This window comes from Manis pentadactyla, chromosome X, assembly GCF_030020395.1.
Source record: "Manis pentadactyla isolate mManPen7 chromosome X, mManPen7.hap1, whole genome shotgun sequence".
Taxonomy (NCBI): Eukaryota; Metazoa; Chordata; class Mammalia; order Pholidota; family Manidae; genus Manis; species Manis pentadactyla.
In genome coordinates this window covers 106,615,742-106,633,121 of record NC_080038.1, presented here as the reverse complement: position 1 = coordinate 106,633,121, position 17,380 = coordinate 106,615,742, and the positions used below count along the sequence as shown (strand labels likewise).

Genomic DNA, 17,380 nt, shown 5'->3' with positions numbered 1-17,380 from the left:
CTGGCTATTTCTGGGATTTCTGATCTGTATTACTTATCTCTTGCTATGAAACAAATCACCTCAAAATTTAGTGGCCTAAAAGAACAGACATTTATTATCTCACAATTTCTATTGGTCTGGAATTCTGGAGTGTCTCAGCTGGATGGTCATGTTTGACTCAGGATCTCTCATGTAGTTAATTGAGCTCAAGGTATTGGTAGGGGCTACAGTTCATCTGAAGGCTCAAATGGGACTGTAGGATCTACTTCCAAGATGGCTGTTGGCAAGGTCATCCCCCACACAGTGATTCAAGAGAGTGTACAAGGAAGAAGATGTAGTGCCTTTTGTGATCTAGTCTCCAAAGCCATTTACTAGCACTTTAGTTTTTGTCTATTCATTAGAAGCAGTCTCTAAGTCCAGCCCACATTAAAAGGGAGGAGTATTAAAGAGTTTGTGAACCTCTTTTCAAACCACCACATAAGCCATTAGTTAGAAATGCTGAGAAGGCAGCAACTTGAAATAGATTCTCTACGGACTGTATCCAGTTGGGTTACCCAGCACATGTGAACACAACCACCTGTAATTAAACAGTTTAAACATACATCCAATCATTGATCTCTAGCATGCTACCTACATAATTTCCCTTCTAAGAAATACAAACTGCACTGATTCTAAGATATGAGAGACAGAGAAGAAATAGATTAGGTCTCAATGAATATTTGTCAAATTGAAAAGAGTCATGATGGGTCCCAACCAAGGCTTAGGCAGGCAAGATGTGTGCTGGCTCCTTCAGAGCTTCCCTGCTAAAGAGAAGGAATGAGGATATATTCACACACACACACAAGATAAAAAGAATAATCAATGGGAGGGGGAGAGGGGGACTTTACTTGGAAGATAGCAGCTACCTGTTCCCTACAAGTAAAAAATCTAAAGTGGTGTTCTCAGGAGAGAGGATTTAAATCTTTATTTCAGATAGTTCATGAACATAAGTGAAGCCCAACTCTAGTCTAACCATCCTTCATGAAAATTTCAAGAACATTTGAGCTTTTCTCAGATTATGTGTCTAGAGCCTCCATGTGATATCAGCCTCAAGGGGTGAAAGGATTTATGTAAAAACCTTGCCCGTTCCCTGGCAGTTTAGAGTCAAATCCAGGGCATGCACTCAGCGAACATTCCACTAGGGCAAAGCTGATTTCAGGTAAAATAGTACTTTAGGTAAGGTTAGGGTTTGACAGACCCATGTCCCTCTTTTTATCCTAACCTCACTCAGGACCAGTCCAAGCTGGGAGGTGGAAGGGGATGGGAAATGAAAGAGGAGAGGGAAACATCTCTCTAAGAAGGCCCAACTTTGTGACTTTGAGACAAGTGTTTTACCTTCTAGGACATGGTTTCCATTTTGGATGAGACAGAATTTGTGTATCTATAGATAAAAATAATTTTTCATTGTTATCAGTTATTTCCAATTTACAGAGTTGTACAATAGCTTCCTCAGAATTAGATAACCAGAAGATGAGCTATAGAAAATGCATACTTTTGCATTAGCAAAAATTTCTCCTTAGGAACACCAAGAAGATTTATTTCATAAAGTGTCAATGTTTTCCTGAGCTGTTAGCAAGGGACAAATGCAGGTTAATATATGTTTAAGCAAAGAATAATGGCATGGGTGGGGCCGAGATTCTTTTTTCTTTTCTAGGACATGATAGTACCACCTGCTTCCATCCTGTGTTAGTCTGTCTTGGATCTGGGACTATGTAGATAGATTCATATTTTTTCATTCAACCTGAGTAACTAAAGTTTGTGGAAGATAGGCCATTTCCAGGGAATTTTAACTACCTTCCTTTGAAGGCAAATAAAAGCCAAAAATGTTCCTCTTTAACTGGGACTCAAACCAAATGAAACATTGGCTTAGTTAAGGTTCAATTAATGGAATGTTTTGATGTTCTAGTTCATTAGAACATATGTAGGTTTGATTCTGGTTCAAACAAGTTTGCTAGATTGTCTAACATTAAAAAACCCCAAACCCAGAGCAATGGAGTTTGGAGAAAGCAAGTATTTCTTTAAAGCTATAGAATGAAACAAATCCTTCAGAGGACGGTAATAGTAAATGGAAAAGAAATGAATTTAAAAAATATGTATGTTTGGTCCAGTTCATAGCTGAGTTAATATCTGGGTTCAGTTTGTCTTGAGTTTTAGGAAATTGATGTTGTTTGGTCTGTAATTTGTGTGATAATTCGATTCCTGACTCCTTAGTCCTTAAGTTGTCTCTGCCCATGAATAAACCAAAATTCTTATACTTTATTCCTTTTGCGTTCAGTCCCCACTCCTGCCAATATTGAGTTTGCCCCAAATGGAATGCCTGTTACTAAACCCTAAACTCGAGTTAAGGAGTGATTTAGTCTCTAAAATATTGCTATAAGGAGCTCTCATTCTCACTGGGCAGAGATGATGGACTCTTAGAATTCAAGTCCCATTAGCATGTCTGCTTTGAAGTCAGCCAAGGGACTGTGGTGGACAGATAAAATCTGAGTCCAGAAGGCTCCTATGGGATGTTTGAAGAGAGCCTATGCAGTGGCCCACTTTGGTTAACCCAGAACTTGCCATTTTACTGGGCAAAGGAAAGCCTGGCTTCAGAAGTAAAGGAAGACATTTCTAGTGTGTCTTTCTGTTGCCATTTCAGCCATTCATGCGTTAATTTTTCCCTTTATGCAGCAACCCCAATTGCATTGAATTAAAAGGACAAAGTAGCTAGTTGTTCAGAAGGAATCTTTTCTTTTTCTTTCTTTCTTCCTCTCTCTCTCTGTCTCACTCTCTCTTTCTTTTAAGGAGCCTCCAAGGAAGGTAATTACCCATGCTGGTAGGCTGAGAGACTTGTAATGTGATAATGAGTTTGCTATTCTTCAACAGAAAGTCATTGTTATAGTAGCTCAGTGTTCCCCACCCTCCTTCCCCCAAACTATCTATGTGACCTATTCCTGAAAGTCAAATCTTCCCTGTTCGCAAACTCACAAGCACGAATGGCCTCTCTACCAAAATATATAGCTTTTGAAAGGGAAGGTCAAGGGACACAAAGCAGTTGGGGGTAGGGGGGTTGTCCATGGGAGAATTGTATTCAGGAGTCCTCTTCTGAACCAAACAGGCTGCTTTGGGTTGCCTAAGACGGAGGATCCTGGCTGTTTTGACCTTCCTGAATGTGACTATCTAGACCAACTCTGTCCAAAAAAAATATAATGGTAGCCACAAACTCAAGACTTGTATGTAATTTTAAATTTTCTAGTAGTCACAGGTAAAAAGTTCAAAGAAACAAGTGAAATTCTTTTTTTTTATTTTGTTTTACTCAATATATCAAAAATATTATCATTTCAACATGTAATCAATGTAAGAAATTATTGAGATATTTTATAATCTTTGAAATTGGGTTGCTTTTTACACAGCAGTCTCAGTTCTGACGAGCCAACCTTCAGTGTTCAATAATCACATGTGACTAGTGGCTGCTGTATTAGACAGCACAAAGCCTTCTTCTCTATCTGTGAGAGGCTTAAGAGAGCACTCTCCTACATGGATTAAATGCTCTGCAGTTGGCAAAATAATTTCCAAATTTATCACCTCAGTTGTGACTCATGAGAGCACAATGAATAATGAATAATAGCACAATGAATTAAGCTGGGAAAGGAAAATTATCCGTTCTTTTTTTTTTCAGATTGGGAAATTAAGATATAATCTTGTTGTCTTCCCAATGTCACACAACTATTTAGTACCCAAGAGCCAGAGCCCAGCTCTCCTGACTTCCAGGCAGGTACTCCTAACACTATCCTTTAGGCAAGGTGTGGGAGCTCCAGACTGGTAAATAGAAAGGTCCTTGTTGGATGGTCCTTGCTTCTCTGCTTCCTTCCACCTTCTGCCACCTCCAGGCAAGGGATGTGGGGAGGCGGAGGCTTGGTGTGGTGTGTGTCATTCCCTTTGTGCTGCATAGAGCACAGCTGTGAGTAACTAGGCACCTCTGTTTCCATGCCCAGTTCTGGAAATTCTATCAGCGTCCCTGCTACTGCTCAAGGGGAAGTGGTGCCATTGGCAAAGCTATGGGAGAGAAAAAAGTTCCCTTGCCCCTCTTCCATTCTGATTCTTTCTAAAACTACAGTTTATGTCTAGTTTAAGTGGAAGAACTGCCATGTATCTAAGGCAACTTTCCTGTTGACATTGGAGAGCTGCTCAGGAAACGACTGGAGCAGGTAGTATAATGAGCACTCCAGAGGGCATGGAAGGTGGTGACATTGACCCATCTCCCTGTAATAGGAGTCCTAATAACCTGTCAGCCTGAGACTTGTGTTTAAATACAACCAAATCCCCAGAGTTTTGGTGAACTACCTAGTAGTGCTAGACGCTATGAAGAAAACTATGATAAGACAAATTCCCTGTCACTAAGAAGTTTATGATTTATTTGAGGAACCAGTATACATATAAATTTAACAACAAAAGTTTACTTACAAATACTTACATAGTTCTTATTATGTGCCAAGCAACTCTTCTAATGACTTTCCATGTATTAACCAATTTAATCTTTACAACAACCTTACGAGGTAGGTACACTTATTCCCATTTTGCTGATGAAGAGACTAGGGCATACAAAAGTTAAGTGACCTGCCCAAGATGGCATAGCTATCAATCCCATAACTGGGATTTGAACCTAGGCAATCTAGCTTTGCAGTCCACAATTTAACCATGGTACTATGGTGCTAAGCACAAGTTAATGGGAATGGTTTGTTTAAAGCACCAAGTGAATGAGAGATACAGACAGTAAGTGCTGTTGCAAGGATTAAGGTTCATGGGTAAGAGCTCATCAGGGGCTAGGGTGCTAAGGGAAGGCTTCCTGGAAGAACTGGGGCTTGAAGGAGGTTTATATTTCAATGGATAAGGAAATGGATATTTCTGAAAGGGGGGAAAGCATGAACAAAAGAGCAGAGGTGGTAAGACTATAGCATATGAGGGTACAAGGAAATAACAAAGTAGAAATTATATTTTAGGATGAGAAATGTGGTGGCACCACATTGCTTTTATTCAGATATTACAGATGAGGAAACTGAGATTCACAGACTTTAAGTTACACCCAATGTCACACATTTATGAAATGGCTAAGCCAGTATTTAAAACCTTGACTGATTCCAATGTGTGGATCCCCAAATTGTGCTCTTTCCATAATTTCCACAAGAGCAGTGAATAGGCTTCCTCCACCAGAAACACGTTAGCAGAACCACCTTCAAAAGGAGATAAAGGTCAGCATTATCAAGTCTGAGAAAACAATCCTGGCATCTCCATCAGCTTTCTTACTTCTTCTTGAGGGAAACTGATCTGTGTCCAAAGATTGCGGGAATGGGTACACATAGTTGTTTGGCAACAGGGAAGACTCATACCTCTCTTCCTTATTCGAAGGATTCACAACTGCTTGCGGTCTAAGACTCTGTAGGGAATAGATTCAAATTTCAAATTCCAACTTCCGAACTTGCAGTATCTTACAACCTGTGAGTGAATTTGACCTAAGAACCAGCCCTGTGATCATATCAGTGAACAACTGTTCCTGGGCTGTCAGTTCTTGCTTTCCAAATGGATAGGTTTAGAGAGAGGAGACAAAAGCTTTTCCACTAAGCAGAAATAATTAGCCAAATCAATCCAGAAACCCAGTCCGAGGCTGGGTTTGGATTGAATGTGTGAAAATTGCAGGCTCTGTCTCTTGGCCTTATTCTGAAGTAAGTTGAAACCACCTTGGTTCTACTTGGATGGCCTTCCAGAAAAACTCCCTGTGTATGTAAGGAGAAAACAGGGGAACATAGGGTGTCTTTGGACTGGAATGAAGGAAGGCTTAGAGCATGTCAATCCAAGAAAAAATGAGGTGGCTGAATTGTATTGTGAGATCTCCCTCTGCAAGGCACTAGGGAATTAGAGAAGATAAGACAGAACCAATCACTGAAAGGTCCTAATGGGAGGTCTGCGATGTGCTAATCTGAAGGGAATTTTGAAGTGAATCTGTGGACAAGTTCCCAAGGCTGCCATCATTGAGGAGAGGCAGTTTATACCTTTTAAGCAAGTCCTCCTCTCTCTGAGCCTTTGTGTATCCTTGTAATTAAAAGGAGACCAACAATTCCTGGCCACCATTTCCTGGGGTTATCAGGAGAATCATGTGAATTCATATATGGTAAGATGCTTTGCAAACAATTGTAGAAATACAACTGCGATTATTAAGGCGGCTCTGAAATTATTATCTTGGCTGCTTTTGCTAGATGGGGGTTATTTTCAGTGAGCAGTATTTCAGAATAGACATCAGACCAAAACCAGTAGGCTTGATTTTCAGCTGGGCTCAAGTGTTGGGATTAGCATGGGAGGAAAAGCCAGAACCAAGTGAGTGTGCATTTTCAGTTCAGTCTCTGGTCAAAAGTTGGCTGACAAGCAGATGACAAGCTGGCAGTTTTCTTTCTGTGCCAGTCTGGGCATGCAAACTTGAACCCAGAAAAGCACAGTGACTTACCTCACTCACTGCCCAGACAGTTCTTCGCTGCACCTGGGGCTGCTTGTGCCCACCTTACAAGCAGGTGCATGCTGATTTCCAGGGATTGGTCCGGCCTCCAGAGGAGGGCATCCATAGTCTAGGAGCTCAGCCTCAACTCCGCCTTACTGGTGGCCACACTCTGCCCTTGGCGCCCATGCCAGACACTGGATTCTTTCCTTGTTCTTTGGGAACTGACTTCTCCCACATTATGTCTCTCTCCTGGAGACCCATCTTCCCCCATACGTTTAAATCCCTGTAAATCTAGGTAAGGCAGCCTAGTTACCTTACCAGGCACTTGTTGTTTGGGCTTGTCCTGTTCTGTTCTGATGGAGCCAAGGATATAAAGATGAGCACTGGGGCAAGAGCAGGCATAACCACTGAGAGAAGCTAGTGAGCCAAGACTGTGCCAGGCCAACCATGGCAACTGTGCCGTCCAGATGAGGGGAGAGACTGACAGGGCACAGGCACCCTCTTCCTAGAGAGCTCTGTGTCCTGAGAGTAGGAGCATGCCATGCTGGCTGCTCTGTCGGCTAGCGTTTCATGACATTATCTATGACACCCAGTCATTTCAGTAAATGAAAGAAAGCTTTTGCTAAGCACTTGCTAATCTAAACTAGATTAAGTAGGATAAAAGCCCAGAAGATGGGTGTGAGGTCTGGTGTCTGCTTCTACCTTCTCCTGTCCCTTTCCCTGTTCTCTGCCACAACTTTTACCCCCTTTCCTGCTCCCCCCATCAGAAGGTTGTCATAGGAAGGACTCGCAGAAGCAATGCATTTAAGAAAGGAAGAGCAATATAGCAAAAACTGAAAAGAACAACAACAAAAAAACATAGGCTTTGGAATCAAAGAGACCTGCATTCAAATCCTGGCTTTGCAGTCCTAACTGGAGCAAACTTGTATTTCCTTATCAGAAATAAGAAAGTGACTAAATGGGGCTGGGTGACTGTATGTGTGAGAGAAAGAATGAGAGAGAGAGAGGAGTGCCTGGCCTATCAGACATTCAATAATCATTACTTATTATCCTGGTTTTTATGATAATATTGATAAAATGGCCTAGGAGATTGAAAAGTCCCTGATATACTTTGTTGTAGAGGGAAAAAATTATGTGTACAATGAGAAGAAAGGGATGAAAAGACTTGGTTTATGAGTAAATAAACGGTGACAACAGTGAGACAGTGCTGTGTTTCTAAGGCAGGAAATGAGGAAGAAAAACAAGTATAAGAAGGCAAAGATCCTCCAGTGCATTCCTAAATTGCAGCTGAGAATTGGAAGCTCAGAGACAAGAGCTAAGGATGCTTCATAAAAAGAATAAGGGAAAATGAGAGATGTCAGTGATGTTATTTCTCGCCACTCTCAAAATAAATGGCATTCCATCACAATTTTACTTGACATTTATATGAATTGGCTTCAGAATCCATATCAAATGGCACCCTCCCAGATTTTTTTCCCACAGAACCCATAGAAGAAATGCACATACGAATATATTTGTGTCTAGTCTGTAAATGTAGGAGCTCTGCCATCTTGAAAGGCATTGACATTTGCCTCTGCATGTCTACGTTTTCTCATTTCTCTGTATCCATCTCTGGATTTCATTCCATCAGGGACATCTGGCAAAGTGTTTGCATTTTTCAACAGTGCAGTGAGTGGCAGTTAAATTATTAAAAACTGATTTTCAAAATGTTGATGATAAAATGAAGCCCTTTATTTACAGGTAGCTTAAGGTGGATTAGCTGGGGGAGTGGCAGGAGAATCTATGTCAACATATCCACACATATAAAGGATACAGAGACAGGTGTAGATGGAATATGTATTTGTGTACTACCCCTAAAATTTTGGGGTGAGAGAATTTCAGAGGATAGTGAGAAAAGAACTGGAAGTTGCAAAAGAACTCGTATATACAGGTCTATGGCCAATAGGTGGAAACTGACTCACATGCAGACATGACTGTGGTTAGCAATTTTCCACATTTTTGCAAGACCAGTGGGCTCATTCTCACCTGGATACTAGTGTAGGTGAAAAAGATAGTAGCATCCCCTTTGTAGCATGATTGACAAATGCTGGGAAACTAGAATCTGTTGTTGCCAAAGGACACATTGATCATGTGGAACAAAACACCTGAACTTCCCTAGGGATGCCTACATCTGTTAGACTTCAGGGCAGAGGTCAGGGCTCATTTGGAACACTTTCATTATGTCAGCCCAGACAGATCTACAAGATTGTTCTCTGTCTTGAAGGCTAGGGACCAAGTCCTGCTGGGGAGGCCCTCAGGCCCTGTAGCTGGTTCAGTAACTCCTTCCTTCTCCTGCAGAGTAATTGACTACTTTACCCCACTGTGGCTCCACAGACTCTCGCCTTTTCCAAAGTGCCTCCTTTATTCACCAGTAAGCCTAGTGCCCTGGCAAAGCCTAGCTCCCACCAATTTCTCTGCTGCTGGGCATAGGTCATGTTCTCTGGGCTCACATGGTATGTGCACATAATACTCAAGCTTGTCTATCCCTTAGGTCTCTATCTTCGAACTTGTCCCTTTTCTCCCTCCCTTTTGCTTTAATTTAAGCCATCAGCACCTCTCACCTGGACTAATGCATTGACTTCTAACCAATCTCTTTGCTTTCACCCTTACCCCATCCTACCCCACCCCACTTCATTCTTACAACAGCAATTGGAGTAATAGTTTAAAGTGCAAATTTGATGGTATCACTCCCAGATTTCTTTCACAAATCAAACTCAAACTTAACAAAGGTTCCTGGGTCTGGCTTTTATCCTCATCTCTAGTCTCATCTCTTAGAACTCACTAAGACACTCCATGCTTGAGTCATTTTGAGCTATTTGTACTTTGTAAAAATACTGTATTCTTTCACACTTTTATGTCTTTGGTCCTACTGATACAGTCCTGAAGTCTAGAACACCCTTTCTACCTGCTCTGCCTAACTAGCTCAATTCATCTTTTTTAAATGGCTTTATTGAGACACAATTTACATAACAAACAATTCACTCAAAACAACGAACAAACAAATGAACAAACAAACGAACAAAACAGAAATAGACTCATAAACACAGAGAACAGACTGTTGGTTGCCATAGAGGAGGGGCTGGGGGTGGGCAAAATAGGTGAAAGCTATAAAAGAGATGATGCAAACTTCCCATTATAAAAAAGCTAATTACAGTGATGAAAGTACAACATAGGGAATATAGTCAATGATATTATAATATATATGATGACAGATGGCAGCTACACTTACTATGGTGAGCATTTAGTAATGCATATATTCTCGAATCAACTATGTTGAACACCTGAAACCAATGTAATATTGTCTATCAGCTATACTTCAAAAAAAAAGATAAAATGTACAATTCAATAGATTTTAGTTTAGCCACATAGTTGTGCAACCATCACCACTATTTAATACTAGAACATCTTCATTCCCCTAAAAAAATGCCAGACCTATTAGCACACTCCATTTCCTTTCAGTCTCCCCATCCACCTGGCCAGACCCTGGCAACCACTGATCTACTTTCTGTCTCCATAGATTTGTCTATTCCGGAGTCACCGTTCAAGATTTTTTCAGGTGTAGCCTCTTGTTTCCCAGCCTCCTGACTTCAAAACCTCTCCACTGGGCCCCAGTGATACCCATTGCATGGCTCTCCCATAGCACTTAGCCCACTGTATTCTTCCTGCCTCCCCACAGGAACTGATGGACTCATCTCTGAACCCCAATGTCTAATACTTGGTATGGCTTTGAGGATGTACCCCATAGCAACTGGCTAAATGAATGAATGATCCAGGAAGCCCTGAGAGGGAGAAAGGGCTCTTAGTGCATGAGTGAGACATGCATGAATACACATGCAGAACGCTCCGGTGCCCATTTTTCAGCTCACTTGCACTTGAATAAACTTGGCAACCACCGCACTTAGGTCTTTTCAATCTCTAGAGTTGATATGCAGGTTCCAAAGCCTAGGGAAACATTACCATAAGTGGTGCAAAGCAAGAATATCCTGGAGAACTGTTCATGATACAGCAGTTGAAGCCTTACCTGTGATTCTAACAGCGAGAGTGGCAGGCCATTTTGCTGCTTAACTTTTTCAGTATTCTAGTATCTCTGTCTCTCTTTCCCTCCCTCCTTCCTTCCCTTTCTCCTTCTCCCCTTCCACTGTACCCCTGCCTGCCCACAACACATTTCTAAATACCTCTGACTGACAATGTGGCTCCTTAGATTTAAAAAAAAAATTTTATTAAAGTATCACTGATACACAATCTTATGATGGTTTCACATACACAATACTGTGGTTTCAGCATTCACCCATATGATCAATTCCTCACCCCCTCCATTGCAGTCACTGTCTATCAGCATAGTAAAATGCTATAGTCATTATTTGTCTTCGTGCTGTACTGCCTTCTCTGTGACCTACCTATATTGTGATTGCCAATTATACTGCCCCTTAATCCCCCTCTCCCTCCTCACCCACCTTCCCCAAACCATCCTTAGATTTTTTAAAAACTAACTTCAGCATGAGATGTCTGAACATGAATCCACTTTGAAATGTGTCACATTTCTTTGTACATGACTATTTTAAAGAGCTCATTGGCAAGGGAATATAAAACAATTTGCAAACACAATGGACTATGAAGATGTTAAATACAAAACCATCTCATTTTCAGCACTTTATTGACTAGAGACGAATGGGGGTGCACTCTGCCTCTGGCCACCATTGTCTGCCATCCTCTCTCTGCCTTTCTCCCTATTCCACACTTCTTCATTCTCCTCTTTTCCTAATCTCTTAGCCTAGCTTCTTCGTCTCCCCTTGCCTCCATTCCTGATCTCTTTCTCTCCCTCTTGTTTGAGTCTCTCCTCTTCCCACTTGGCTGTGTGAGCCTTTCTTTATGTTTCACCCTTTCTCCAACACTTCCTTTTTCATACTTCTTCCTTCCCAGCCCCTTTCTCTTTCTTTCCTTCTGTTCTTTTCACTTAGGATGAGATAGGGAAGACAGAGGAGGGAAAGATGAACAGGAAAAGAGAAAGGGGGGAGAGTGACAGTGGGGCTGTCCTGCACCTGCCACATGACCAGCCACCAAAGAGGGTGTGCCTTGGTCTCTGTCACCCTTTAGGGCAAGGCACATCACCTCTTTGTGACTCACTTTGTTCTCTCTTATAAAAAATAACACGTTCCCAGATTACCTCCCAGAGATGTTGTTAGGGTCAGACTTGGGAATGAATATGAAAAAGATTTGAAAAGAACCAGACCCCTGTAATTGGAAGTACTCAGGGGAAAGGGAGGGGGAACAACTGCCACACACTGTGCCGGAATCTAATTAACTGAGGATCGCAGGGTTTGCCTTTCCGAGGAATGTGTTTCTTTCCACCTTTCCGAGGAATGTGTTTCTTTCCACCTTTGTGCTACTCATCAAATCATTTGGTTGTCTGTGTACATTGTTTGAATGTTCTTAGTGTCTTCGGAGGGGAAGGATGATGTGTTCCTTTGTAAGCCGTTGATTTTTACCCCTTCCTTTTCTCTTGCCTTGGGCTAGCAAACGGAACCTCCAGCAGCCAGCTTTCTACCCCCAAGTCTAAGCAGTCTCCCATCTCTACGCCCACCAGTCCTGGCAGCCTCCGGAAGCACAAGGTATTATGTCTCTTATACCTTACTAAAACCCTTTGCACTCGGACTTTTTTGAATGGCTGGGTGAGGGTTTTCCTTTCCTTCTACTCTACAGCACATCAGGCCAGAATTTCCCTTCATCTGCTCCATTAGCTTGAAGCCCTGGGAATCCCAGCAGGGGCCAAGCTTCCAGTCACTTTTATTTATTCCTCTGACCACTTTTTTTTCCTTCCAGTTACATTAACCAAAAGGAAGAGGGACAAAAGTCCCAAAGTTCTGAGTTAACGGTGTCACCAAGTGAAGGCTTATGGGGTGGGTGGAGCACTAATCCCCCCAATTTATATGCATAGCAAAGTAGACATTGATGGTGACTTACGTCCCTAGGTATCAGTCAATACAAGTGACATAAAGATAGCAGCCAAAGAAAGTTAGCACTGAGTTACTCCCTTTAGATTTTTTGGACTTCAGAATATGAACAGACCCTAGTTTCACTATGCATTCTTCATTACCAAGCAGGTTCTGGTACAGCGTTGGAAGAGAAGGCGCATATACATTGCATTGGCCCTGGGTACCGTTTACACCGCTCAGTCATCCCAAATAAATATTACCATTCAAACAATAGAAGTGTATAAATTCTCCAGCCCCACTTTCCAAACAGATTCCCACCCAGTAATTGCTCCTGTATAGAAAATCTGAAGTGGTCGCTGCCTTGAACCTCATCTCTGAGGTGACGTGACTGTGGTTTCTGCTCTGATTACCATCCTCTAGAGCAGCTTCCTCCAGCAGTCTCTCATTTTTTCCCCTGCTCACAAGACTTGGTGCGAGATGGAAAAAGGCCAAAAGGTGACCACTGTGGCCAAGTTCATCACAGAACCATAGATGATCAGAGCTGAAAGACATTTTAGATGGAGATAAATCCATTTCATTTGATTTTCTCATTAATTTTGTGAGGCTGATATTTTATAGATGAGGAAATTGAGACCCAGAAAGGTTAAGGTACTTTCTAAGGGGACATAGCTGGGTAGTAACAGACATAGGACTGGCCCACAGGTTACCACCAGCAGTAGGCTGGGGCCAGTTCATACTAGCTCATGAGAGCTAGATTGGACACATTGCTTCCCAGCTGGATGATCAGTGACACCATGTTGGTAACTAGAACTCAGCCGGACTGGGAATATTTACCCTATGGAAAACAGCAAATACTACAAATCAAGGTTGTTGTTTTCTTCCTACAGAAAGTCATTTGTTCAACATTGAACAGCACACCATTGCCTGACACCCATTTTCATTTCTTTCCCTACATCAGGATTTTAACTTCCTGCTTAATCTGACCATTATGTGCTCCATCGTTCCTAAGGCCTGTTCCATTCCTTCAATAACCCCTTTAACTTCTGGTATTGACCCTGAACAGAACTTTCTAATTGTCCTGCTGAGCAAAGGAGGATCTGCTGAACTGTCTGTGCAGCTGGCATTACTCAGAGACTGTGAGATGGATGAAAATTGCTTTTGCGCTCAGCTTTCAGTCACTCTTCTGAGCAGCAAAGCTTGTTAACATGGACATTTCAAGACGGGGAGTAGCCTACTTCTCTTGTTCCACACTCCATACAGAATCTCCTATGCTATATTGCTTCATACTAAGCCTTTGCCTATGTATTCCTGCCCTTCCTGCCCTTTGGGGAAAGCTGGCCTACAGCAGCACCTTCCCTCAGTACCTTCCCCAAAGCGGTGGGGCAGTTCGGCCATCTCTTCGATCTGTACACTTGAGTCATCCGGCTTTTCAACTGACCGTGTTCAGTTCATTTAGGGTGAGGACTCATCATCCATAGGCCCATTGAGGTGAGTGCTGGCATTGTTAAACCATTTCTCCTGGCCAGGTTTGCAGGCTTTTTGTGTGAGTGGTGGTGGTGGTGGTGTTTTTGAGTCAATTCTAAAAACAAATTTTACCAGTGAAGGACTAGAACAAGATACAGGTGACAGCTGTGTCAGAGCCTCACTGTTTTCTCAACTGTGGAATTTTCAGTGTATCATTTTATTTGTAAAGTTATTCTTTTTACAGTAGTTAAGCAAACAAATATTAAGTAATAGATTGTATAATTTTATAGAACTTTTAAAAAATTTACATTTTGGTATAACTTTCACTACTTTTTTTTAACTTTTCACTTTGATACCCTTTCAAATTTACAGAAGAGTTGCAAGAATAATATAACTTCCATATACTGTTTACACAGATTCACCAGTTGTTTCTATTTTGCCACATTTAATTAATGTTTTTGCATCCTCTCACTTTCTTCCCCCCGCCACTTCACTATTTTTTTTAACCATTTGAGATTGAGTTGAACACATCATGCACTTTTACCTCTAGATACTTCAGTGTGTATTTCCTAAAAATGGGGACACTTTCTTTCATAACCAAAGAACAATTATTGAAATCAGGACACTTGCATTGACCTAGCGTACTATTATGTACACTACAGTCCCTATTTAAATGTCATCAGTTGCCCCAGTAACATTCTTTCTCTCGTCCAGGATCCAATCCACGATCACACATTGCTTTCAGCTGTTATGTCTCTTTAGTCTTCTTTAATCTAGAAAAGTTTCTGAGTCTTTTTTCTCTTTTAGGATGGCATGTTGTAGAATGAAGAGTACAGGCTAGTTATTTGGCAGAATGGCCTTCCATTTAGGTTTCTCTGAAGTGTCCTTGTGATGAAATTCAGATTATGCATTTGTGGCATCTGGGACAGAAGTGTTGCTGTATCTCTCTCACAGCATCCCATCAGGAAGCAAGAGCCTCATGCTCACACCACCAATGATGGATTGTGAGCTGGTTTTTCTGAATAAGCTAAATAGTGTCTCATGACCTTGGCTCATTTCCACCTGGGGCTTAGGTCTCAGCTCCCTGCTCCTGCTTTCACATGGCTTCCTGAGCCCCAGCACCACCAAGGTCCTTGGGCAGTGGGCTTCAGCAGATCTCATCTAAACTTCCAGCCAAGTGGACCTGAAAGGTGTGAGTCATGGTGAAGACAGGAAAGCAGGTGGCTGAGGCCATGACTTTTCTTCTACGCAGTTGGAAACCAGCATCCCTTTGGTAACTTCTGAAAGCTGTGGCAGGGCCCTGAGCTGTAATCAGCCTCTTGACTTCTCCTTTTAAGCTTCTCATGGAGAATCCTCTTTAAGGCAGCTGCGTTGGGGTTAGCCAAAGTCCGCATACTTGAGTGCTACAATATGGATACAAAGTCAATCCTTGTATAGTTAATGAGAACAAAATTTTGCATTTCCATACTGCCATACTGCTTTAACTTTTCCCATAGCCATTCTCACACTTACCCCTGAGATAACCCTGTGGAAGGCAAAGGGCAGGTAAAGTTTCCATTTTATAAATGAGAAAAAGGAGGTGCCAAGGTTAAAGGCAATCCCAGTACCATTCAATAATTTGGAGAAGGTACCACATTAAAGATTTAGTTCAAAAAGCCTACAAACCTAGGGAAACTTCTTCATTTATGTCCACATTTTTTCCAGGTTAGTGATGGCACCCACTTTAAATTTGGAGGCATTTTACTTGCAGAGTTGTCTGGATATGGAAGGAAAATATATTCAACATGTTATTTGAAAATAGAACTAACAGTATTTAAATACACATTTTCCTGTTTCCAGACCTTGTCATCCTGTAAGTGCTGGGAGAGTTATTTTGATGAATAAAGCAGGGTCCTGGCCCTTAAATCACAGACACCACTCTGAGTGGATCTTGGTAGCACCATCAAGAGCAGACAAAAAGATGACTGGAGCATAAAGAAGGGGGCGAAAGACATGAGCCTGGGGGCGGATAGGAGATGGGGAAACTCCTGCACCTTTGCAGACTAGGTGACACTTCAGTGGGGTCCTAAAGCCTGGGTAGGCTTTTGATAGCTGGTGGAGAGAATGGGCATTACAGTTTAAAAAAAAATCAGCTAGAACAAAGCCACACCATCAGAAAAATGCAAGGCACATTTGGGAAAAAGCAAACCCCAACTAGGAGCCAGGTTTTTCAAAACTCCTCTCTGACTTCCTTTGGAGTATAAGCTCCCTGAACCAAAAACCAAGTTTTTGTTTTCTCTAATGCAGTAGTATCGCCAGCGCAGCTGTATTTGTTACAAACATTTTGTTCCGTAGGGCTCTGAGGGACTAAGCAAATGAATTTCAGGTGCGAATTATTTGTATTGTTAAGCAATATGTGTGTTTCTGTATTTCTACCCATCAATCAACAAAAACAGAATGTTGAGATAATTCCTTTTCCTGAACATTGTTCTGCCCATACAAGGAAATAAATTTTATGATGGAGAACAGAAGTACAGAGGCTCATACCTAGGCCTTAATCTATGAATTCTCTCCATAGCCAGCATCTCGCCTAGCCATTCCAAGTCATAGCAGCTGATGGTGGAGCTGCCTCATGATTCTACCCCAGGGGTGTACCCCCTTCCTCTGAAATTAAAGTCTGGAACAATCTTTTCAAATAATCAGTTCCACCCACCAACCAACTACACTGGAGAGTTTGTTAATGAACAATTAACAGCAGGGCTGAATGCTGAAGCCCAGTGGTTCAGTGTACTGGGATTCAAAGTGCCCTCTACAATGAAAAGGTCACTAACTACTGCCTTAAAAAATGCCCAGGGAGTTTACTGACCTGGCAGTATCTCTCCCATGTCTTCTTGCTTTAGTATAACTAAAAAAAAAAAATGCAATAAACCGAGTTATATCTGATAGAATTGTAGAACTAGAAGGAACCTCAAAGATCTTACAGTCCACATCTTACTCAATTTTCAGATATGGAAACAAAGTCCCTGAAAGGGAAAGTTCAATGGCAAAGCGAGGCCTAGAACCTAGGTCTCCTACCTCTTAATAGTGTACTCTTTCTACTATAGTGGACTTGCATTAATGTGTAAGCTTGACTTATGGGCTTCATCAATAGTCACAATATAATCACAGAATGAAACTACTACAAAACTGTCTCTTACATTTGTACACATCATTGCATACTTAATATCACTATATACATTATACATTGATATATGCATATTGCTGCATAGGGTTGCATACTCAGGAATCACATAAACAATATTCAGTTGTCAATATAAGGGATTCTCAAAGGTACTTTTTAAAAATAATAGTGTATTAAAATATAATTTGCATATTACAAAATTCAACTTTTTAAGGTTTAGTGTTTTTTGACATAATTAAAAAGTTGTACAAGACTATATCATCACCCTTAAATAAACCTTATGCCCATTAGCAGTCATAG

General features: G+C 41.5%; 1 protein-coding gene across 4 annotated transcripts in view; it reads left to right on the top strand.

Annotated features, from left to right (window-relative positions):
• Positions 1-17,380, top strand: part of DCX (doublecortin) — a 105,750-nt gene that overhangs the window by 74,886 nt on the left and 13,484 nt on the right. For all 4 annotated transcript variants that reach the window (XM_057495634.1, XM_036912621.2, XM_057495632.1 and 1 more), the window contains one exon: positions 12,038-12,132. In XM_057495634.1, coding sequence (XP_057351617.1) covers positions 12,038-12,132 — 95 coding nt within the window. The remainder of the gene's footprint in view (positions 1-12,037; positions 12,133-17,380) is intronic.